This window comes from Molossus molossus, unplaced genomic scaffold, assembly GCF_014108415.1.
Source record: "Molossus molossus isolate mMolMol1 unplaced genomic scaffold, mMolMol1.p scaffold_m16_p_14, whole genome shotgun sequence".
Taxonomy (NCBI): Eukaryota; Metazoa; Chordata; class Mammalia; order Chiroptera; family Molossidae; genus Molossus; species Molossus molossus.
This window is the reverse complement of record NW_023425349.1, coordinates 12,363,711-12,388,701: the sequence shown is the minus strand read 5'-3', so window position 1 is coordinate 12,388,701 and position 24,991 is coordinate 12,363,711. Positions and strand designations below refer to the sequence as shown.

At 52.7% G+C, this 24,991-nt stretch overlaps 1 protein-coding gene across 1 annotated transcript in view; it reads right to left on the bottom strand.

Annotated features, from left to right (window-relative positions):
* Nucleotides 1-24,991, bottom strand: part of TTLL11 (tubulin tyrosine ligase like 11) — a 205,029-nt gene that overhangs the window by 3,222 nt on the left and 176,816 nt on the right. Inside the window, exon 8 of the mRNA XM_036261723.1 lies at nucleotides 24,884-24,990. Coding sequence (XP_036117616.1) covers nucleotides 24,884-24,990 — 107 coding nt within the window. The remainder of the gene's footprint in view (nucleotides 1-24,883; nucleotide 24,991) is intronic.

The window sequence follows — 24,991 nt, the reverse complement described above, 5'->3', positions numbered from 1 at the left end:
AGACAGGTTCTGTGGAAATATGTACAACCTTCAGGTAACAGCAAAGTCAGTGACTGGGGAGTCTGGGGCGTTGGGGAATCAGTGGAGGTTTGTGGGAAAGGGGCATTTGAGCTGGGCCTTGAATGGGTAGGGCTTCGATGGGCAGGGACGGGGTGGAAGGCTGGGCTTCGAGCAGGGATGAGCAAGGCAGGAGGTGGGTGTGTGGCCCAGCAACCCAGGTGCCTGCAGCAGGACAGGCTGGGGAAGGGCCGAGGACTAGACGCTGGAGGCAGCCGGAAGGCCAGAGGAAGTGAGCAGGGAGCCACCGGAGGTGCTGGGGTGAAGCTAGCCCCCACCTGAGCTGTGGTCCCACACCCAAAACAGCGGAGCACATTTCTAGTCCGGGGATTTCTTTCTTTATTTTTGTAGTTACAAAAACTTTGTGGGATTTGGGGCGGGGGGTGTTTTGCTTTAGTCTTCAAATGACATCTGGTGAGGTAGCGGCCCAGATCTCTGCCCGCACAGAGCTCCCCACCCCGAGCTCGGACCTCTGTCCCCAGCCGCCACACCACCTGAGGCTCGGCACCAGCTCTTCCACTGGGTGCCCACGGATTTGTAAAACATGCGGCACCTGCCTATTTAGTCAGGGCACCAACCTCTTTTCCCTTCGACTGTCAAATACAAAAATGACACCAGCCAACACAATAGCCATCCGGTGTGAATGAAGCAAAATTATACCTCTTTTTTTGTCGTGTTGGCAAAATATGCTCCAGGATTTTAGTAATTAATGTGTGTCCCATGAGAGGGAAAAGGTTGAAAATTGCTGCTCTAGAATCTTTGTCTAGCATCTTCATTTTACTGGGGGGGAGGGGGAGGCAGGAAATGAGGCCCCAGTAACTTGTAGAAGCAGGGCCAGACCCCAGGTCTCCTGAGCTCAAAGTGCACCCCAACCGCCAGCACCAAAGAGAAAGCAAACCAAACACGTGTCAGGCCAGGGACTGGCGAAGAGGATCCGTCTACCCTCACTCAGCCCTGCCTCCTCTGCTCGTCCGTTGTTGAGTGTGTCAGTGTGTCTGAGAGAGACTGCGGGCTGCTGAGGGTGGGGAGAGGGGATGCCCCAAACTGTACACCACACTCATGGGTCTCTGCTCCCACAAAATCCATCCTCCAGGCTACACCTTTGAGTTCCACAAGACTTTGTCTTTGGTCCTCATTTCATCAAGGTGGCCCAGGAAACGGTGGCTGGACCCAGGTCGGTATTCACTAAGCTCAGGGCATTTAACCTTTTGAAGGATTGGGGGGAGGGGGAGGAGGAGGAGCAATGAAGGAGCGGGGGCACTCGGATGGTCTAAGTGATGTTCCAGGAGCAGGCTGGCGGGGCCCCCACTGGAGCTATGAGCTGGGGCAGGTGACACAGCCCACCTGGCCAGCGTCTTCAGCTTTTTCCTGATCCTGCACGGAAAGGCGATATGTTCATTCCCGGTCTTTCTCCTCCTTGTTATCATTGATTATAAAATATAGTGAGCATCTCAGCAGGAAGCATGGCAAAGCTCATGCCTGTCCCCCCTCAAGGACCCAAGGTCCTCACTGACTGGCCTTCCAGCTGCTCTCTGTCCACAGATATTTTCGCGCAGTTGTAATGACAACGTGCACAGAGCGCTGTCCTTACTGCTTTCGGTTATAAACTTATAAACGCTGTATGTTGCTGTGCAGCCTTCGTAACATTATTTCAGTGGTGGCATAATAGTCCATCAAGTCCTGCCTCCTGGCTGGTTACATTGTTTCCACTATTTGCACAACACGAAACTAACCACTTGGTTTACGACTGGGTTTTTATTTCCAATTAACTTATTCTCTTACCATGAAACCCTAGGAACCTAGTTTCTTTCTTTAAAACATAAAGTTGGTTTGGTAACTAGTTTCCTGTTAAAAATACTTCAACCTACGGAGTCCCCAAATGGCCAAAGCACACAGAGGGGCAGGGCACATACATCAGCAGGTGAGAGACACCCAGGCCCCCTGGAGCCTCAGGTGCTACTGCTCAGCCGTTAAACTAACGACAAGTGAATGGCCGGGAACAGTGAGCTGGTGATGAAGACTTGTGAAAAGCCATTTGGCAGAGGTTTCTGTTTGTTTGTTTGTTTGTTTGTTTGTTTTCCAATTTATTAGGCTGGTGAAAGTCTTGAGAGCCATTCAAGTGTTTCAGAATATTTCTTCCAATATTCCTTTCCAAACACCCCAACAATGTATTCATAAGATAATGCATGACTGCCGTTGATAATAATTGGAATATATAGATATATAATTTTTAACATGCCCCCAGCCTGTCTCCGCAGTAGGACACGGGTGCTACTTCCATGTTCCCATTGGGGCCAAGGGCCAAGGAGAAAGACAGCGGAACTCTTTGCTTAGGTGGTGTGCAGATTTCCCCAAACCCAGATGACGCAGACCAGAGGCTCTCGAAGTTTGGGCTCATGGAGGGCTTGTGAAAACACAGCCCCCCGCCCTCAGTCCTGGTTCTGAAGGGCTGAGAGTTTGGCTGCCACCACGTTCCCAGGCGGCGAGGAGGCTGCCAGTCCAGGGACCCCACTTTGAGAACCCTGTCCCTTCTCCTCCACTGCCAAGTCCAGTCCCTGCCCTGCCCACCTTGAAAGCCAGCTGCAGAAAGGGGCCTGGATTTGCTGGAGAACCCGCCTTCACACTGCAAGGGTTGACTTTGGGCTAAAAATGTCCTCAGTTAAGACACTGATTGAGAGCGCATTCAATTAATTATTATTCTGTTCAATTTTTGAAATTGATTTTAGAGAAAGAGAGGAAGGGAGAGAGCGAGAGCAAAAGAGAGAGAGAGAGAGAGAGAGAGAGAGAGAGACTGATTTTGTTGTTGTTCCACGTCTTATGCATTCATTGGTTGATTCTTCTATGTGCCCTGACTGGGGATCGAACCTGCAACCTTGGTGTATCAGGATAATGCTCTAACCAGCTGAGCGACCTGGCCAGGCACAATCAGTTACTTTTAAAAGACAAATGATGGAGCTGGAAAACCGTGAAATTGTTCCACCTTTGCATTAAGTCCTCCCTTGGCTTCTGAGAAACTGCGCATCCCCGGATTCCTCCAGCATCGTCGCTTGACCTCCAGTGGGGCGGACTCCGCGGTCCTCCGAGCCTCCTCTCTGCGCCGAGGACGATGCACCGCAAAGGTGCTCGCAGGCCAGGCCAGAGTGCCCTGCCAACCTTGGGGTTTCATGCGGAGGAAGACGGGGCCACTGGGTTTTGAAGTGGCCGGTGCTGGCAGCAGGGGCGGGGCACCCGTGGAAGGCGGCCGCGGGTCCACCCGGGCACCGGCACTAGTTCAGGCGGAGCTGACAGCGGCTGGACAGCATGGAGTGGTGGAGATTCTGGATGGTCTGAGGGCAGTGCCAGGGGCCCCGACCTGCGGGTGGGGCGGATGTGGCGTGAGGGCAAGTCCTATGAAGGAGGGCCTCTCACACCAGCTGAAGAACGGCCTCCCTTCCAGGCCCATGGCCTTCAAACATTTTAGCATAAAATGACCCGGGCACGTCTCCAGATGCGCAGTTCCTGTTCCCGTGCCCTGGAATTTTGTCCGTTGGTGGTGTGGCCCCAGAAACTGCACGTGTAATGTCAGTGTTGGGGACGCCGGTCCCATCAGATCAGGCCCCCACCCTTACAACCCCATTTAACCTTGATTACTTCCAATCTCCAAATACAGTCACCTTGGGGTTAGGGTCTCAACACATGGGTTTGGCAGGGACACAGTCCAGTCCACAGCACCCCAGCACCTGGGCACACTCTCCTACCACCAACCAAGTCTCCGCGATTACCTGAGCCATTCAGAAGAAATATAAGAAATCCTCCCCCTTTCCCTGTTCCCCAACAGCCCCCCAGAAAAACCCCTCACGGCTGTGATCAGAGTTGGAAGCATCTCTTTGGTAACATGGCTTTAGTGACCTGTTAATAGTAAAAGCAACGAAAGGAAACTAGTAGTTATTATTGGGCCCTCATTAAAAACAAGGCTCTGGGCTAAGTGTGTATTTAACTTAATTCCGCAGACACCTTATGAAGCAGGTAGGTGTAACCATCAAACCCATTTCACATTCAGGACTCGCCAAAGGCACACACAGCTGACGGGGGGGGGGGGGGGGCGCAGGCCCGTGGGCCATTCCCATAACTTCTTCACTCGGCCACTGCCAGTGGGGGTATCAATCCCCACGCCGAGAAGGCAGCCATGCCGCAGCCTCGCAGTTGGAGGGATGGCCTCGCCCTCCTCCGTGGGCTGTCCGCGACAGGCACAGGCAGAGCCGCCCGTCTCTGCTCGCCGGCCCTCCCGCCTGCCCCCAGGCCTGAAGATAAGCTGCCGAATCTTTTCTGAAACTCCATGTGGGCTGACGATGTCACTGGAGAAAGCAGCCTTTGAAACGTTCCAGTTGTAGCCACGCACATGACTCTGGCCCGAGACGGCCCCTTGGTATCGGGACGCGGCCCCTGACAGAGGATGGCCTCATTCTGTCAATCAGCCGGGCGGGGGGGCCCACAGGCTCCTGGTGGCTCTGGTCCTCTCCTCCGCACTCCCAGGGAGGGTCCCTGGACACAGGACTTGATGAAAGCCCGGGTGGCGTCTCCCATAATCCCATCGTCTATTCTGGGGTTTAAGGATGGAAACAAGAATAATACCGACGTGTGCACAGCACTTGCCAGTTTATAATCGCTGTTTCCTCATCTGGTTCTCAGAGCCGTGTCCGGAAGAGGGTGTTAGCACAGGTGTTCCCTGTTTACAGTGGAGGCACACAGACCCGGAGAGGCCAAGTGGCTTGTCACGGTCCCCAAGTGCGTGAGGCGGCGTTTAAACCCACGCCTATCTGACTGCCAGACCCGCGTTATTTTTCCTACGGGAGCTCTTTGTTAATATGGGACACAACGTATTATTGTACAGTCTACAGAGCATGTTTGTATATGAGATATAATTAAACCACTGTCGACCCTCAGGGACATTGCCCCAGACGGAACATGGACATTTCCTTCCCTCTCGAACACACCTGAGCCTCTTGCCCGTCCTTCCATTCAGGGCACTGACGGGCTGGGCGACCCGCACATCGATCTCTTCCTTGTCTCTCACCCAGAACAGAGGTCTGTCTCACAGTGCGATCCTCAGTGAGGAAGTACACGAGCTTGTTGGAATCATCAGTAGGAAATGAAGTGAACGGCCTTGATGAGCACTAGCTGAGTGCTTGGTACCGTGAGGCGGGATGCTCCCCGCCGCCGTCTGTGAAGGCTGCGTCAACTCCAGGCTGGTGAATCACCAGGCTCTCAGTCTGCTCTCCGCTGCCAGGGCGCCCCGTGGCCCACTGTCGCCACACAGTCCCCCAGACATTACTACGTCTCCGGGTCTTCAGCTGGTGTCTCAAAGGACTCCGGACGGGACATCAGACCTGGGCATTTCCCTTGAGACGGCTCAGGTCTGTGGAATAGTGACTGGCAGTGTGGTGGGCAGTCTGGGTCCCCTCTGCTACTTACTAGTTGTCTAGTCTTCAGCAAGTCCTCTCACCTCTTGAGGTCTCTGCTTCTTCATCTGCAAAGTGGGGATAGTACTGTCTGCCCCCAGGGGCTTTTAAAAGGCACTGCCCAGAAAAAGTCAATGCATGCTTTAAAATAGCAGTAGTGATGCCGCTGTCACCCCCACATCGATGCTGCCCTCTCCCTCACGGTCACTGCAGTGCTGTCATGACCTTGGCTTCGCCCTTCAATGCAGGGAGCTGGCTGCCTGTCTCCACACCTGGCCGTTGTGAAGGCAGGGACCTGGCTGCCACCTCCAGCTCGCACAGAGCAGGCTCTCCACAAGTGTTTGTGGGATCAGTGAGCCCGCTGACTGGGCTCTCAAGGAGGAAACCCCACGCAGAGTCAGAGGGTCTCCCCCCGCGCACTGCGTGGCCGTGAGCCAGGCACCCCAGTCTCCTGGCCACGCTCCTCCCTTCTGTAAGACGAGCCGCAGGCGAGCAATTTCTCGGGATTCCAGAAACATTGGGAGTGATGGCAGTTTCTGAATGTTTTAAGAACAATAACAATTAAAATCACACACCATATTTATTAAGGACGCTCTGCCCACCAGGAATCATACGGTGCATTTTCCCTGGGCACGCTCACTTAATGTCACGGCGACCCGAGAGCAGCCCAGCCACGCGCCCAAGGTCACACTTCGCTTGCCCAAGGTTGCTCGGAGGGGCTGGGGCTGGGGGCCCACCATGCTCCACGCGGCCTCTCTCCACCCAGGCGGAAACCTCCTCAGTGCCCATCTTTCAAGAGAAGAAGGGAGAACTCGGGAACAAAAGTTGCATGCATGAACGAAGTCACCGTGTTTAAGCATCATAGCAACGAGTCACTCTGTCACCTTTGTCCTTGGCTAGATGGAAGAATTAATAAGGGTCAGGAAGGAACCATAAACAGACTTTGCAAAAAAAAAACCATTACCCCCAGAAGCCTGCAGCACCCAAATAACAAACATCAAAGACGAAGGCCCCAATTCCATCATTTCGTTAATCACAGGTCACACGGCCGGCCACCAGAGTGCCCCAAAGGCCCCACTCCAGTCCCACCCAGTGTCACCGGATTCCGCTGCGGTACGGACACAGGTTCCTGAGACATAGTCTGGGAAAACAGGCCAAGGCCTGGTCACCACTCCCTGCAAATTCTGTGCGCCATTCCAGATGTTTCTGTGGCGTCAGGGGCTCCGCCGGGACCTTCTGAGGCTCAGCACTTACTCCTCAGCAAGTGGTCAAAATCTCTGGCTGGAGAGGACTTTGAAGATAACACAGTCTAGCCCTGGCCAGTTTGGCTCAGCGGTAGAGTATCGGTCTGCAGTCCAGGAGACCCGGGTTTGGTTCCCGCTAAGGGCATGTACCTCAGTTGCTGTTTGTCCCCGGCCCTGGTTGGGTTGTGCAGGTGGCAAACACTCGATGTGTCTCTTTCACGTCGATGTTTCTCTCCTTCCCCCTTCCTCTCTCTCCCTCCCACTCTATCTGAACAAAAAATGAAAAAATGTCCTCGGGTGAGGATTAAAAAAAAAAAAAAAGATAACACAGTCTAGACCCTTACAGGCTAAAGAACAACGCTCAAAATAATAAGAATTAATCAGCGCAGCTGGCATACGGCGTGTTCAGCTTAGTATACGTGTACCAGGCGCCACGGCGAGCTCTTTACGGGCACCTCTCGGGTAATCCTCTAGACGAATTCTGGGTGGTAGGCCCATTATGACCCCCCCACCCCATTTCCCCTTTGGCTGTTCACCTGTGTTTAATGACGTAGTTGAAACTTTGCTTTTTTTTACCCCCCCCACCCAGGACATTTTTGCATTTATCTTCAGATAGAGCGGGAGGGAGAGAGGGGGGAAGAGGGAGAAACATCGACGTGAGAGAGACACATCAACTGGTTGCCACCCACACGACCCCAAGCAGGGTCGGGAACAAACTGCAACGGAGGTGAACTCTGGTCCGCAGGCTGATACTCTAGTCGCTGAGCCAAAAGGCCAGGGCTGAAACTTTGCTTTTGGTCTTGGTTTTTCTGTTTGTTGGTTGGGCCCTGCAGGCGACTGGGGTGCAGGGGGGTAAGGACATTCACCCTGAGCCCCACAGACTGGAGGCGTGGTGGGGCTTGAGCCCAGGCTCTGTGAGTCTGCCCGTCCAGCATCAGGTTTACCCAGGCAGGGAAGAAGCCAGGAGTCAGCAGAACCATTTCTAGTGCTATCTGTCCAGCTCCCCATAGTTCCCCGGGGGATTCGGCACTGCAGTACCCCCCCCTTGCGAACAATGGTCCTCTAGCCCACACCTGGCCACCTCCAGCGGGGGGTGCCCATCACGTTCCGGGGCCCCTTCTCGCCTGTGCTCTCTGCCTCTGCACTGACACGTGCAGAGCCTCCCTGCTGGCCGCCTTCCCGCAGAGCAGATCTAACTCTTCCCGCCAGGGCCGCGCTCGGGATTTGTGAGGCAGCCGCCCGGCGATCCAGTCCCACAGACGTCGCTGACCGCCTGTCAGGTGGACGCAGGGACGGGGCCAGGGCGGGGACAGGGGGCTGTGGAAGGGGGAGTGGAGAGTGTTAGAACACAAAGCGGAAGCCCGATGGCCTGGGGCAGGAGGACAGCTTACAGAGCGCCCAGGGAGGAGAGGCAGGTGGTCTGCAGTCAGGCCGTGGCCCAGCCACCGGTTCCTTCCCTTCTCCTGGATCCTGCCATCAGCCATGGGACACGCCCTGGGTCTGCCATTGTGGAGAAGGCGGGCTTGACACGGCATCTCACCCGTCATTCTGTCGCTGCCCCCATCAGCCAAATGTCCTACAAAGACGCTGGCACACGTCTGTCTCCGCCACCTTCCTCCTGCTCATGGGGGGGGGGGGGGGGCGATCACTGCTCCTCCACCAAATGCTTTTGCCAAAAGACTGGGCCCTGTCCCTTCCCTTCCTCTTAGCTCGCTCTCCCTGCAGCATTTGTCAACAGACGTGGACGCCTCTCTTCTTGAAAAATTCTCTTCCTACTCCTCTGATAACCCACTGTCCTGCTTGTCTTTGTATCGTTCTGGAAACTCCTGGCTCAGGCTCTCCTGTCCTCTGCTGGCTTCGGTCTGCCTGGCCGAGGCCCAGCGTCCCTCCTCTCTCCCTGCCATTCATTTCCCAGGCTTGACACATCCGAGCCTCTATCCTTATCTCTGGCCAGACTGCTCCCCCAGCCCCCCAACTGGGATGTCTCATTAGCATCTCAAAGAGCCCATCAGAAATAGATCTCATGGTCTTCCCTTCCCAATCCTGCTTTTTCTTAAGTCTTACCCATTTCAGGGAACTATCTCCACCCACCTCTTTGCTCAAGCCATCACTGAAACTCCTCCCCTAACATCCCGATACTTTATAGCCCTGCTCTCATCTCCACCTTCACCCCCCCCTCCAGCGAGAGGCCATGCTCCCCTGGGCTCATGCACAGCCTCCTCACCGGTGCTCCCCCTTCCCACACAGCATCCAGAAGGACCTTTGAGAAGCAGGAATCCAGCCGCGAGTTCTCCTGCTTTAAGCTGCCCAACAACATTCAGAACACAATCCACATTCCTTGGCCTGCTCTGAGCCTGCTCCTGCTGCACCCAAATTCCAGTGCACCCCCTGTTCCTCGAGGCCACTGCACGCTTTCCCAGCTGAGGGCTTGTCACTAGCGGGTCCCTCTGCTGGAACCCCCTTTCCCTGGGTCTTCACCAGCTTCCAGCTTAGATCTCAGCTCCAGTGTCACCTTCACGGACAGGTCTCCCAGACCCACCTCCGAATATAAATGAGGTCTTCTCTGTTGTTCTTAAAACTTATTTTACTTCATAGAACCCATCACAACATTTATTTTTGTGTTTCTGTGTTTAATGTCTGCCTGTGTCTGCTACCAGACTGTCAGAGCACATGAAGCCTAGGTGTCCTATTGGCCACTGCCCATGCCCATCACTTCTAGTGCCTGCCGCGTGGTAGGTGCTCAGTGAACATCAGCTGACTAACGGAACGAAATCGATAGGCAGAGTGCATGGCCCCTGGTAGGTGTTTGATAAATGTCAGCTCTCTCCTCCTTCCCTGCATGGGCCATTGGCGGATTTTGTGAGCATGCCTTCAGCATCCACTCAGGGTAGAAAGAAACCAGGCTTTGTATCACAGATGCCTGAATTCAAATCCAGGATCTGCTAGGGGACCTTGGCTCATTTTGGGAGCCCTCAGCTCTTACTTACTGAAAGGGTTAGTAACGTTTCAAAGGCGAAGGTAAAAGCTTGCAAAAGGTGGAAACAGAAAAATGTGTTGCTTGCATGACCTTTGCTCAGCCTTCTGTTGACGACGGATTATCAGATTATCCTCAAGACAATGAATCACCCGGCAGATGCAGGAGGAGATACCAGACCAGTCCAACCGCAAAGTGGACAATGGGCCAAGCAGAGTACGTCAGCAGGAACTGCCACAAGCTAGAAACAGAATGCATAACCTACACCCCAACTGTCGTTCAAGGGGGACTCCTTTTCGGGCTCAGCCTGCCTGCACCCCGGAGCATGCAATAAAATCATTTTACTCTACATTGGCCTTGCGCTGTGGATGTGATCTCCCGCCGGCTCAGGCCTTTTACTTACCCTGCCCAGCTCTTGCTAGGAGGGGAAGGCGAGGGAAGTTTCAGAGAGAAACGTAGATGGAGGAGCCCACCTGGTGTGTGGCCCATGGAAGGCGCCTATAAATGGGAGCTCCTTTCTTTACCGTCTATAAGTTATCAGAGGTGCTAAGCCTGGCAGATGAACAGTCTGCTGCTGCGGGCAGGGGCGCAGAATCTCTGTCCACTATAGCTGGTCTTTGTTTCCCAAATAGTCAACCTGGGGGCAGTCAGACCACCCGATTCACCCCCAGAGGCGGCTGCTGCCCTGCTCCCGTGCTTGTCCTCCAGTGAACTGGCTGGGCCTCTGGAATGCACAGGAGAGCAGAGTCAGGAGCCTTGGGGTGGGGGGTCCCCACACTCTGCGAGGACGAGGAGCTCTGAGGAACCTGCCTGTCACATGGAGAGGTGATGGGAGGCAGATGGGTGTCAAAAACAAGACAGAGAAGTAGGTTTCAACTTGACTCACATTAAGAATGTCACTTCAGAGTACAAATGAGAGAGAAGAGAAATGCTCTTTTATGCGGGAGTTTATTTCTGTCACTTTGTCAGCGAGAAATTGCAGCCCCGAGGGCACTGGAGCTGCGCAGAATTACCCAAAACATTAACATGCAAATTGCCTTCTTTAGAGAAGGTAATTTTATTAGCGCAGGAACATGTTTCTCTCACTGTGCTCACGTTCAGGAGGGGCGGTCTGGGGCCAGCTGGGGCCACGGCGAAGGGAGAGTCAGGGAGAGTCCTGAGCGTGGCCAGGACTCTGTTACTTCCTCTGCGGGGCCGCGCATGGAACACACAGTGTCACGGCGGGTTACCATGGTGCACTGAGTGTAGAGGGCAAGTGACTTGTTCAAGATCATACAGCGTCAATGGCAGAAGAAGAGGTGGAGCTGAGGTCGTGTGACCTGTGTTTCAGGTTACCAGGTGAGCAACAGGGAACCCTCCCTTAGGGGTCCAGGAAATAGCCACTCTGACAATAAGGATCCCAAGGAGATCCCATCCACCCCTCCACTCACTCACTCACTCACTCACTCACTCACTCACTCACACATTTGTTCAATAAAGCTTTCACATGCTAGGGAGGCCCAGGGCCCCAGACGGGATCAGGCGCAAGCATCGACGAGCTCAGCATTTACTGCGGGCAGGTGCAGAGGGGACACAACTTCTGCAAACATCCATGATCCAGCGAGCTAAGACCTATGGCAGGGGTGGCCAAGAACCGACAGAGCACGAAAAGGGCGTGACCGCCTACCAGGAAGGCAGGGAGAGGGGCCTGGAAGCTTCACAAAGGAGTTCTCACATGTGGGCACTGTCCATGCAGTCAGGACAGGGACAGGCACGGCAGGCAGGGAGAGGTCCCGACCAGAGGCACAAACGGAGGCATGCTGGCCTGGCCCAGAGTAGCCCTCCGGCTGCTGCACAGGGTGTGTGGGAGGAGAGTGTGGCGAGGCTGGGGGCTGGGGTCGCAGTGGGTGGAGAGGAGGCCAGCCAGGCCCCTCTCAAAGGCTAACGGGCTCAGGTTGTATTCTTCAGGTGACAAGCGAACCTTGCAGGGCCTGTTCAGAACAGAACCACATTCCTTTGAGACTTCAGGAGGGAGGGGGTGTCCCAGGCCCTGGAGTGCCAAAGTGACAGAAGGTTGTATGAGGCCGCGCTTATATAAGGCCTGTTCCTCCCTGCGCAGCTGCGATCAGTGGGGAAGTGTGGGCAGAGACACCCACCTGCTACCAAGAAGAAAGCACCTCGGTCATGTAAGGTGTGCTCGCGTCCCCACAGGGCCGCGACCCTGTGCCCTGAGCTGGGTGGCAGCTGCTTCCCATGACTGCGGTGAGGCACAGGGAACCGCTCCCACAGCTCTGGGGGCTGTCTTTTAGGGAAGCACAGGGGGAACGTGGCCACTTCAAGCACACACGGAGCTGTTGTGGAGACCCTGAAGGGGCGTACTGTATCTCAGGGCTTCTCAGCCTCAATCCCTTTCAGATTCGAGGCCAGATAATTCTTTTTGAAAATACGTTTTTTATTGATATTTTTGAGAGAGAGGAAGGGAGAGATAGAAACACTGATGTGAGAGGGATACATTCATCAGCTGTCTCCAGCACGCCCCCTACTGGGGATTGATCCTGAACCTGGGCATGTGCCCTGACCAGGAATCAAGCCAGGACCTCTCAGTGCCTGGGAAGACGCTCAATCCACTGAGCCACACCGGCCGGGCCGAGGCCAGGTGATTCATTGTTGTGGGGTCTGCCCTGTGCATTTCAGGATGTTTTGCAGCATCCCTGGCTTCTACTCACTACATCCCAACAGCAACCTCCTGCCCCAGTTGTGATAACAAAAGTGTCTCCAGACGTGGCCAAAAGTCCCTGGGGGTGAGGGTGGGAGTGGGGGAAATTGCCCTCAGTTGAGAACCACTGGTTCATCTAGACCTCAGGGAATACCTGGGGGTCAAGGATGCCTGACCCCTGGAAGTCTCCCAAGTCTTCCAGTAGGATGCAGGGCACCCCAAGGTACCCCCCTGTCTTCTGTCCTCTCCATGGAACAAAGACTGGGCAGGATTCATCACAAACTTGTATACTGACTATCTCAAAAAGAAATGTTTGATTTATTTCCTAGAAAGATCTAGAAAAAAAGAGCAGGGTGGGGAGGTAGACAGTCAACAGACAGCGGTGGTTCTCCCATGAATGAGCTCACCAGGGTTTCAGAGTCCCTCATGTGCAAAGCTCGGGCACTGGACGAGATGATCTCTGTCACTCTACGGCAGTAAGAGGAACACATTGGAGAATGCTACGGGTGAATACTGGAGTTGGCCCCATGAGAGAGACGGCGATCTACAGGCCGGGTGAGGTCTGTCTCGGCTCAATCGACCATTCTCTTGACCAGAGACAGACAGCTGATCCGATGGCTCACGAAGTTCTCCTCCACTCTCAGTCTAAATGACGAAGGCCAGATTTCGCCAGGAATTCCATGGAAAATCTCTGACAAGACCTGGATGGTGAACCCTTCTGTGAGCTTGTGATTGCTCACAGGCCATTAGAGTTGTGGTTCAGAAACACGCCCGAAACAGCCCAGGACGGAAGCCCCCTCGGAGCCTGTGATTTAGGGACAAGGTTACAGAGGACGTTGTCTCCCCGGCACTTGACCACCACATCAACAGGGCTCCACTGTGACAACGGTGGGTTACGACTGAGCGGCTGCATGGCAAAGGCTCTATTTAAGGAGGAGTTTTTAGGGAAACCTACAGACAACAGAGGGAGAAAATAAACCAAGGAAGCGAAAGCCTCCGGCCCCACGGCTGCCGCAAACACGGCGCAGCCCAGCTTGGAGCCAGGCTAACGAAGAGCCTCCCTGGGGGCCGACTGCCTTAGCTTCCAGTTAGTTCCAGCTTTCACCAAAAAATTACAAGGCCTGCTAAAGGGCAAGAACAAACATGGTCTGAAGAGACGAAGTAAGCATCGGAACTGGACTCAGATATGACACAAAATAAAGATAATATGTTAAGAGCTCTAATGGAGAAAGTAAACACTATTCAAGAACAGATGGGTAATGTGAGGGAAAAGATGGAAATGCTAAGAAACAATCAAAAGCAAGTGCTAGAAATAAAGGCACGTAACAGAAATAAAGAATGCCGACAATGGACTTGTCATAGACCGGACACGGCCAAAGAAAGAATCAGTCAGCCCGGAGTGATGTCGATAGAAACATCACAAACTGAACTGCAAAGAGAAGAAAGAATACAAAAAGGGGAATGTCCAGGAACAGTGGGACAATGACAAACGCTGTAATAGACACATAAAGGGAATGCCAGAAGGAGAAGGGGCATGTGAAGTAATAATGGCCGAGAAGTTTCCAAAATTGATGACAGACCCCAGAAAAGGAATAAATGAAGGCAAAATAAAATCTTTTAATTTTTCTTACTCTTCATTGATCTAATAGATTACTGTTCAAAGTAATAATAGCATTAATATATTGGGTGATAATATCTCAGGAATAAGTTAAATGAATACTAGCAATGTTGTTCCGGACAGTACGGGACAAACGGGAACATTCCATCCTGAGGTGGCCACACTGTCTATGAAATGGCACCGTGTCACTTGAAAATGGACCTATTGGCTGGAAAAGCGCACTGTAAAACTCTAGGACAACAATTAAAAAAAAAAAAAAAGAATTACTATGTTAAAAGAAGAGAAAAACTGGGGTCCTATAAAATGCTCAATTAAAACCAGAGATGACAGAAAAGAGGGGAAGGTTACACACACACAGATGAACAAGGGCAACAAGTAGAAAGCAGTTGTAAACATGGTATTAACCCAACTGTATCAATAATTACTTTAAACGTGAATGGTTTACATAAATTAATTAAAACATAGAAATCGTTTTTTTTAATTGGAGTGGCTAAAAAAACAACAAAACCCAAATGTATGTTGTTTATAAGAAACCTACTTTAAGCATAGACGTAGATTGAAAACTAAAGAGATGGAGAAAGATAGATCATGCTAACATCAGCCAAAAAGAAAGCTGGGGTCGCTCTATTAGTTTCAGACAAAGCAGACTGCAGAACAAGGAAAATTACCCAGCATGAGGTGGACATTGCATCATAATAAAGGGTCAGTTCTCTAAGAAGATGTAACAACCTGTATAACATGGATATAGCTAAAAACAGTGTCAAAATAAGTAGGTGAAAACTGATAAAACTGCAAAGGAAAATAGACAACTCCACTATCATAGCTGGCGATTCCACACCCCTCTATCACTAATTGACAGACCCAGCAGGCAGAAAATCAGTAAGGAGATGGCTGAACTGAACAGCACCATCAATCAACGGAATCTAATTGACATTTTACAACACTTCACCCAACAGGATCAGAATGCACATGGAACAGTCACAAGGCAGACTGCATTCTGGGCCATAAAACACACCTTAACAAATGCAAAGAACGGCCCTGGCCAGTTTGGCTCAGCGGTTAGAGCGTTGGCCTGCGGTCCGGAGAGACCCGGGTTCGGTTCCCGCTAAGGGCACGTACCTCGGTTGCAGTTTGTCCCCGGCCCTGGTTGGTCGTGCGGGTGGCAGCCACTCGATGTGTCCCTTCACGTCGATGTTTCTCTCTCTCTCTCTCCCTTCCTCTCTCTCCCTCCCACTCTATCTGTACAAAAGATGGAAAAATATCCTCAGGTGAGGATAAAAAAATAAAATAAAATAAACAAATGCAAAGAACGCAAACCACACAAGTACGTTCTCTGACCACACTGGAATTAAACTAGAGCTCAGTAACAGAAAGAGAGCTGGAAAGTCCTGAAGCATTTGAAGATTAAATAGCACATGTCTAAACAACATATGGGTAAAACATACTAAATAAAAAGTCTCAAGAGAAATTTTAAAATATTTTGAACTAAATAAATATGAAAGTAGAACTTATTGAACTTTGTGGGATGCGGTAAAAGCAGTGCTTAGAGGAAAATTTATAGTGCTGAATGCATATATTGGCCAAATATAGATAAAAGATCTAAAATCAGTCATCTGAGCTTCCACTGTAGGAAACTAGAAAAAGAAGAGCATATTACATCCAAAGTAGGCAGAAAAGAAGTAATAAAAATTAGAATATAAATCAATGACATCAAAAACAGGAACTCAATAGTGAAAATTAATTAAACCAAAAGGTGGGTCTATGAAAAGAAAAATATAATTGATAACCTTTGGCCAGGCAACCCAAGAAATAGAGAAGATTACTAGACTACTAATTAGTAATTTAAAATGACTAATATCAGAAATGAAAGAGAGATCATCACTACTGATCCTGTGGACGTTAAAAAAATACTAAAGAAATATTATGAATAATTTCATATCCACAAATTTGGTAACTTAGATGAAATGGACCAATTTTTTTGAAAGATGCAATTTACTAAAACTCACACAAGGAGAAACAGATAATCTGTTAAAGGCTTATATATCTATTAAAGAAATTGAATTAACAATAACCTCCCAAAAAAGAAAGCACTAGGCCTGATGGTTTCACTGATAAATTCTATCAAACATTTAAGGAAGAAATGATACATACTCTCTGCAATCTATCCAGAGTACAAAGCAGAGGGGAACGTGTCCTAATTCATTTCATGGGGCCAGCATACCCTAATACCAAACCCAGATAATGGCATTTCTAGAAAGGAAAACTACAGACTAATATCTCTTATAAACACAGGTACAAAAACCCTCAACAAAATGTTAGCAAATTGAATCCAAAAATGTATACAAAGAATTCTATACCATGGCCAGTAGGATTCATTCTAGGTATGCAAGGCTGCTTCAACATTCAAAAGCAAATGATACAATCTTTCACAGCCACAGGCTGAAGAAGAAAAATCATATGACCACATTACTAGAAGCAGGAAAAGCATTTGACAGAATCCAACATCCACTCATGATTGAAAAAAACAAAAACTAAAACAAAAACCAACCAACCAAACAGCAACAACAACAAAACCTCTCAGCAAACTAGGAATAGAGGAAACTCCTCCATGTGGTAAAGAATATCTACAGCACACTAGATACCTGTTAGACTGGCCAGATACAAAAGCCTGACAATACTAAGTGCTGACAGGATGTGGAGCAACGGGAACTCTCATGATTCCTGGTGGGAATGTGAATGGCAAGGTCACTTTGAAGATGGGCAATTTCTTAAATAGCTAAACATACAATCCAGCAACCATGTTTCTAGGTATTTGGCCACTTGTACTGAAAACTTATGCTCACCCAAACCCCCCAAACTAATGTTTACAGCAGCTTTATCCATAATCTCCCCATATCAGAAGCAGCCACAATGTCCTTCAGTGGATGAATGGATTGACAAACCGTAGCACACCCATCACATGGACCATTGTTCAGAGATACCAGACACAGCTCTCCCAACCCTTAGGAATGCCTCAATCACTGAACTGGGCTCTTGGGCCAGCCTGGGGATATTTGGGGATTGGCACCGTCCTTCCACCTTCAGGAGCTCATGATTATTGTCACTTCCCAAGGTGGCACAGGACCCAGCTCTGCCAACTCCCTCTTTATCCCTCTGAGACTTGGCTTCCTTCTCCCTAAATGGAGTCCTGGGAATAAGACCGAGCTCACCCAGATTATGAACAAGTGGAGTGGAAAACTGTTTTGTAATGTAAAACACACACACACACACACACACACACACACACACGTCAGGAAGGACAATGGTGGTTAAAACAAAGCAAAACAGAACTCCTGTTTACTTCCTCACTAAATCCTTACAACAAGGCAAAGTGGACGTCACCTGTCCTGTGCAGCTGGCCCCCAGAGCGGAAGTGCCCCATCACGGGCGCCCAGAGGGAGCTGCAGGGCATCGAACCAGCCCAGCTGCCTCGGTTGCTCATGCTTTTCCCAGGACACTCAGTGCCACTGCCTGAGAAGAGGGGACCACTGCACAAAAACCATCCCACTGTTTTCCCTGGTCCGCAGGGCCATGATCTAACCGCTAAGCCAAACCAGCCAGGACTCACTGTTCTCCTTTTGTCTCTTTTTTGGGTCCTGAGGCCAGACGACAGGCAGGGATGCTGGTCCCTGCACCCTGGAGGAACAGAGGGGCCTAAGGAAGGGGCTGTGGGTGTGAACAAGGGCTCCTGGGTCCTCACCAAGGGGAACTGGAATTACAGAGAGCGCCCCAAAGAGAAGTGTCTGTGCAAAGGAGAGGGAGCTGGCGTTTCTGTTGGCTCACTTGCTTTTATTAAAAATAATTCTGATGCCGACTGTTTTGCAAGCGAGTCGGGCACACATCCAGAGAGGCCCATCTGACTCCGGGATGATTTCAGGCCGGAGCACGTCGCTGTGCCAGACACGCCGTGCGAGGCGCTGCGTGCCACCTGCCTGGTTATCCGCGGCCCCTGCTTCAGCGGGAGGGGCGGCCATGCATATGTATAAGCGAGGCTGTGCTAAACATTCCAAGTAAAAATACTTTCAAATATTTCAGTATCTCGTTAACCAAATACGTTTCAGTGGGGCTCATTCCAGCTGATGAAAATACAGGAGGCAGGCGGTCTGGAGCCCACCGAGGAAACGTGGGGAGACAGCACTCCGACTCACACACCCACAGGGCCCGCCGCGTGTCCGGGTCCAACTGCTCCCGCACCGGACCTGTTTTCTGCACACCTACTGTGCGCCAGGCACGCGCGAGGCTGCCTTGGGCCGGGAATAGCTCTGCTTCAGGGAGGGTACAGCTTCCGGGGCAAAGCCACATCCTCCTTCCAGTGGGGCTCAGCGCTGTGATCTGTGGCCCAGGAGCAGGGCCGGTGCCGTTGGAGCCCACGGGAAGGGGACCTGGCCCAGCCTGAGGGCCGAGGGAGGCTCCTGAGGGGAAGGCCTGGGCAGTGTGTGCCAGAGGAGGGGTTTCTGCCCAGCCAAGTGCCCGAGGTGGAGAACCCCAAGGTGGCCAGCCGCCTGGCTGCAGCGAGAGGGTGTGGGCTAGTGATGGGCTGTGAGTGGGAAGGGGTCCAGTCCGCGAGGCCCCGCCCACTCAGGCGCTCTCCGAGCTGGAGCCAGGAGACCAGCACTGCAGGCAGCTGGAGGCCGGCTCCGGGTTGAGAGGTGATGATGCAGGGGGAGGGCTGGAGGCCGCCACAGCCACCCCCGGGCAGCTGGCGAGTGCCCACCTGCGTGAACGCAGGCACGCGGAGGGATGGCAAAGGGCAGTGTTCAGAGACCACGGCCGGGCAGACTCAGAGACAGGTCCTGGCTGTTCAAGCACAGCCCGAGGCCTCCGCGCTACATTTCCTGCTGCCTACTTGCCTTTCGGGGCCTCTCAGTCCCCACCACCCCCACTTTCCTTGAGTTGGACCCAGCCAAACAGTGCGGTGTAAGACAAAGGGGCAGCCAGGTGCCAGGCCGTTTACAGCAACAGTCCAGGCCAAGGCAGGCAAGGGCAGTCTTGGGGGAGAGGCGAGGAGGGCCCGGCACTCTGTCTGTTGCCACCCGTGCCGTCCCTCTCCCAGGCGTGAGCGGCTCGAGGCAGGGCTCCTTCCTGTCTGTTCCCAGCACCTGTGAGCGCCTGGCACGAGCAGGTGCCAAGGATGCGTTTCCCGAGAAGGGGCGCATTGCAAGGGACACAACAACAGCAGGAGCACCCCCGCGTCTGAGCGCGTCCTGCGGCAGACCCTGCTCCGAGTGCCCAGACCTGGTCCCACTTCACCCACATCGGTGGTTTCATGAGGTGGCACCATGATCACCTCCACTTCACTGAGGACAAGCGCGAGGCTCAGAGGAAGGTATGAACTGGCAGAGGCTACACAGGCAGCAAGTTAAGGAGCCCGGATTTGAAGGCAGGTCTGGCTGCTCCCAGAGCCCTGGGCTTCGGTTACATTGCCAGTCGAACCAAGGCGGCCCCAGGAAGGAGGGCACGTAGCTCAGGCTTTCTTCAAACAGTGGAAGAAATAGTTCTTGTTTTGGTTCGAGAGTCTGTAGTGTATATCAGACACTAAGCAATGTCTCTCTTGGATACCCCTTTGTAAACAAGTGTGTGCATGCGCTTGTGTGCTGTGCGTGCCTGCGTGTAAGCCACGCCTATGCTCCCATGGGTGGGGCGGGGGACTCTCCAGTCCATTTTTTCCTTGCTTTGCAATCATGTTTCCCTTGGTTACTGGGAGGGACCTTTAGCTTATATCCTAAAACAGCAAAGTGAAGAAAGCTGTTAGGGGTCAGAAGCCCCGAGATGTTGGTTGTGTTAGATGGCCAGGTTGTGTCAAATGTCCCCTTCGCAGGTGAGATCCTCGTCTCTCTTTCTTTCTTCTTCTTCTTCTTTTTTTTTATCCTCGCCGGAGGACATTTTTCCAATTTTTGTTCAGATAGAGTGGGAGGGAAGGAGAGGAAAAGAGAGAGAGAGAGAGAAACATCGACGTGAAAGGGACACATCGAGTGGCTGCCACCCGCACGACCAACCAGGGCCGGGGACAAACTGCAACCAAGTTACATGCCCTTAGCGGGAACCGAACCCGGGTCTCTCTGGACCGCAGGCTGACGCTCTAACCGCTGAGCCAAAGTGGCGAGGTCCTTGCCTCTCAAAGATGACACCAGTGATACCTCCTTCTACTGCCAGACCTGACGCTGCCCGCGGCTTCCCACGGAGAAGTGAGATTCCACTCTGGGAGGAGTGAGCGAGGAGTCTCAAGGGTGCGGAGCAGCTCTGAGCGCAGTTTACAGGAGATAACCTCATCCTCGCTGACAAATGTGTTTCTTTGGTGCTGGGCAACCAGAGGGCTACCACACCACAGTTTTGCCGATAACACCCTCATTTGGATTCCCGTGTTCTGCTGGAAATTCTAACATTGGAAATTGAAATCTTTAATTTTTTAAAAAAGTGACAATGACATGGGCCTGCTGGGAGTGTGAGATCGCATATTACTCAATTCCATCATGCTGCCGAGCAGCCACTGACATTTGGACAGAAAGACAAGCCCGTCTGGGGACGATGAGCACAGGGTGCAGAGGAGGGGGTGGGGCGAGAGCAGGAATGGGCGGGTGTGTGAAGAGCCATGTGTTGTATGCGGGTTATTGTCAAGTCCAAGCTCTTGTTCTGGGTGATGAATTAGAGAATGCTTATGCCATTATTAAAAGTAAGCGGACTAAATAAAAGTAGGCTATCTCATGAAACAAGGATTAAGATTAATCCGATCCTATGCACCTGGCCCAATTTAAAAAAATTAATTGAAAACAAGCCTATTCAAAAGGATGGTCTGAGATTTAGATTTTATGACATGCACACATGCTTTTTCTTACTCGTTCTTTTCCCCTTCAGTACTCTTTTTAACACCATTTTTTCCTCCATTTCAAGAATAGGTTCATAAAGGTCTCAAGCATCAGGAATCTGGGTCGCCCCCTTCGTGGGCACCAGAGTCTCATTAGGGCGAAGGAAGGTCTGGGCTGGCTTCTAGAAGAGACCGTTGCGTGAGCACTTGGATACAGCTGGTGGGGTGGGGGTGATGATCTTACCCAAACAGGCTGGCGTTTTATGCTGGACAGTAAGGAGCGGAAAGGTGGACCCCTCAAGCAGACCACTGCTCTCTAAGCCATGGTTCTCACGCTCAGAACTCCCTGCTTTGGGGATGCAGGCAGTTTTTATTTTGGCATCCGTCTGCTCATCAGACATTCACTGGGCACCGAGGGAGAAGCTCCGGCACACTCCGGGCCATGTGCCAGTCCCTTCGGGGTACAGAACACACAGCCCGTGCCTCTTCTGGTTCACACACACGCTACGTGCATTACGTGTTCTCTCTCTGAACCGCACAGCGACTCTCCTTTCTTGCTCTCCCCACGGGAGCTCTGGCCACACCCGGCTGCGTGTGTCAACGGTGCATCCTCTGCGCTTGTGAGGCAGAGACACCGGGTACAGTGCAAAGGCAATGGGCAGACTGCTCTTGGTTCGAACCCCAGGGTCCCCGTTGGAATACCTGCCACATCAGTTTAAAATCACCTCTTTAAGCCTTGGGTTTCTCAACTGTCAAATGGGAGTAAGAGCCCTTACCTCACAGGGCTGTGTGGGCTCAAAGGACATCATTCATAACAAACTTTTTTAATTTTGTCAAATAGTAAATGTTCAATAAATGGTCTCTATTTTTATTCTTTTTCTTGACTGTGGGATCTGTCAGCAATTTCTCTTTATATTCCCATAGGGCCCAATGCCTGTTAACAAGTTCAGTCTCTGCTTATGAATGAATGAATGCCCTTTGGGCATGAGAACCCACGTTCTACCACTCTGACTTCTTTCTTGCCAGCCCCTCAGCAGCTCTGGGACATGGCACCCACCCCTCTGCCAGGACCTGACTGGGAGTCTGGGGTCAGCCTGTGGGGGGAAGGAAGGACCCTCTGCTCCCTTGCCGACACTTGCCAGAAGGAGAACCAGCACTCGACCACAGATGCCCTCTCTTGCCCTCCAGTAGCTTCCTGAATGGTCCTAAGATGGCAGAAGCTTCAGAAGCACCTTGTCTTTGAGAATCAGGGTGTTGCACCAGCCGTCTCAGGAGGCAGCCTGGGCCCTGGCTGGCACCAGCCAGACAGCAGAGACCCTGAGATCACTGGCACAGATGGGCTCTCATTCCTGCCTGCAATGCCCAGCCCACACTGCCTCTACCCCAGACCCTGGCATTTCCTCTCCGGAGCTGTGGAAACAGGGGCGCGAGCTCAGGGCGAAGGAAGGGCAGACAGGCTCCCGGACTCCGCACCACCCCCACTTCAGTTCCTTCCTCCACAGGTCTTGTGAGTTGACCTTTCCCCTCCCTGCCTCACAAGCCGCACCCCTCCTCAGCTGATGAAATGAGGGGCCCTGCAGTGGCAGTGGGGGTCCGGGCCAGAGTTGGGGGCCCGGGCCAGAGGCTGCGCACGGGCTGTGGGATTTCAGACAAGCCTCAGGCTCCTCATCGGTACAATGGGGCACGATCAGCCACCTCGAAGGGGCTGTGAGAGCTAGCAGTGATGTGTCACCTAGGAGATGATCTCAAAACTAGTTATTACTGTTGCTGCTCCACACACTCGAGCTGAGGCGGGGCGAGAGGCCAGAAGGTCCCAGCCCGGGAGTTGCTTGTCAGAATGGGCTAAAAATAAGTATTTTACTCCTCTCCTTAGCTTGGTCAGCAGACCCCAGAAAGCTGGCAGGCCCCAGAAAAAACCTCACCAAGCCTGTATCGCCGGCAGCCCCCTGCGGATTCCGGATTCCGCGTACAGGGAGCAACTTGAGAGGCAAACAAAACAGGAAAAGCTACTCAGAATTAACAATGGGCCAGATGGTAATGATAGTTTGAAGCAATAAAACATGATAAATAGCTTCCGGCTGCTACTCCTGATCAATTTCAATATTTAATCATTCCATTGGCAGGCCGCCCCCTCAGCTGGCCCCTCCGCGGGACCCTGCCATGACTCCCCACTCAACTCACAGGGCAAACACTTCTTTACTTTCTGAAGGCGTCAGCGAAAGCTCTCGCTCAACTGTCAGGAGCCCTCCCCCCAGATGATGATCAATCTGCCTGCCCCCCTGAAGGGGCTGGTCTCCACCAGGGAAGGCTGCGGGGGAGCGCCCCCTGCGGAGACGCGCAGGAACACGCACCTTACTGATCAATGAGTGTCGCTATTCCCCAGAGTTCTGCTTTTCGACTAAAGAAAGGCTGGGAGCTGGGGGGATCCTCTTACTGCAGGACCGATTAGTAGGGCAAAGCAACTGATCTGGGCACGGTGGCAGCGTGGTGCTGGAGCCACACCCCCCAGCTGTGCCTCTGAGCCCCGGTTTCCTTCTCTGCACAGTGGAGATAACCACGCCTGCCCCCAAGGGGATTCTGGCCAGTGTGCCCGCGGAAGGGGCCTGGCAGAGTGCTTGGCACGTAGAAAACACCCAGCAACGGGTGGGCGGCGGGAGCATCATCACCAGCTGTGCAGCCAATCCGCAATGCAGCCTGAGCACCGCCCACGGGAAGGGCCTGTGGTCCCTGTGGTCAGGAGACGGTGGCCCAGGGCAACCACAGGTGTGCGCGGGATCTGACAGGGACACCTGCTGTCAGACAGGTGCACCCAGGGTCCTCCCTGAGTGGTGCCTACTGATAAGACTGACTGCTTGAACTGCCACCGGGGCTCCAAAGGCTTCCACACCCACTCCCACCGGAGACCAAAGCACCCTGCAGAGCGGCGCTGTTGGCACCGGTCACAGGAGAGGAAATGGGGACCAGGGGGTGAAAGAGCTTTTCAAGTTTCATCCTAGAAGAGGCATGGTCAGTTTCACCCTGGATCTCCCAACCCCGATTTCATGTCCTCCCCTCCCACTCCCTGAAAGTTCCTCTCAGATGCCCCCCTCTGTGGGGCCCTTTCGGAGCGAAGTCCAGGTGCCAGGTGACCGGAGCTGCGGTTTACGCATCTGAAATGAGACGTGACACCTCCGGCACGTGCGCATTTAGAGGGAATATGCATGCAAGTACTTGGTAACTTTGTGAGGAGTGGTACAAATGTCAGGTATGACTATTACGACTTGGTAGAAGAACACCCTTTATGAGGAATAGATCAGCACTTCATCCGCCTAAAGGTGGATCCTTCTGACTGAAGCTTTAATGCTGCAGAACCGAGAGGATCGGGAGCAAACTTCTGTGTGGCCTTCAAGGCCTCAGCAGCTCCTCCCACCCCGTCTTCGCCGCGTCCCCCTCCCTTCTTGCTCCACCTGAGCCACTTGGGGGTCCCTAGCCTTTCACAGGTGTGGCCTGGCCCAGGCAGCACCCCTGCAGGAGGGGGTCTGTCCCGCCCTGTTCACCGGCTGACAGCATTTGCTGGTCTCCAGCCGGCTCCCTCGGCAGCCCTGGATCAGGAGCGCCTCCCTCCCGCGGCACGCGTCCACTGCCCGGTGTTGTGTTCTCATCCACCTCTCACTCAACAGTGATTTTCTTTTCAGGGTGAGAACCAAGCACTCTTCACTCCAGTCTCTGCAGGGCCTGGCCCACCCGTGCTCCGAGGGTGTGGGGGTGTGAATGAACGGTGGCAGAGCATTCCTGGTACGAATGCTATCAGAGCCCCGAGCCGAAACCAGGGGTTCTAATGGGGGAACTGGAGCTTGGGCGGGCACAGCCTTGTAGTGGACAGTGGCCCTGAACTCAAATGTAGCTCAGTCCCTCAAGCAGATGGAACAAACTTCCTCCTCCCCCCACCTTGACCCTGAAAGAGAAGAAACAGAAAATGGACTGCCCATCCCTGTCTGAGCTCCTGCAGGGCATGGTGGAGGCCAGTCACCAGGTACCTGAATCCCGCTGGTCCAGGGTCATGGAGTTCCATCTCCTCGTGATGTCGATGTAGAGGATGTCCACGGCCGCCATGGACAAGCTGCTGCTGCTGAGCTTGCAATTCC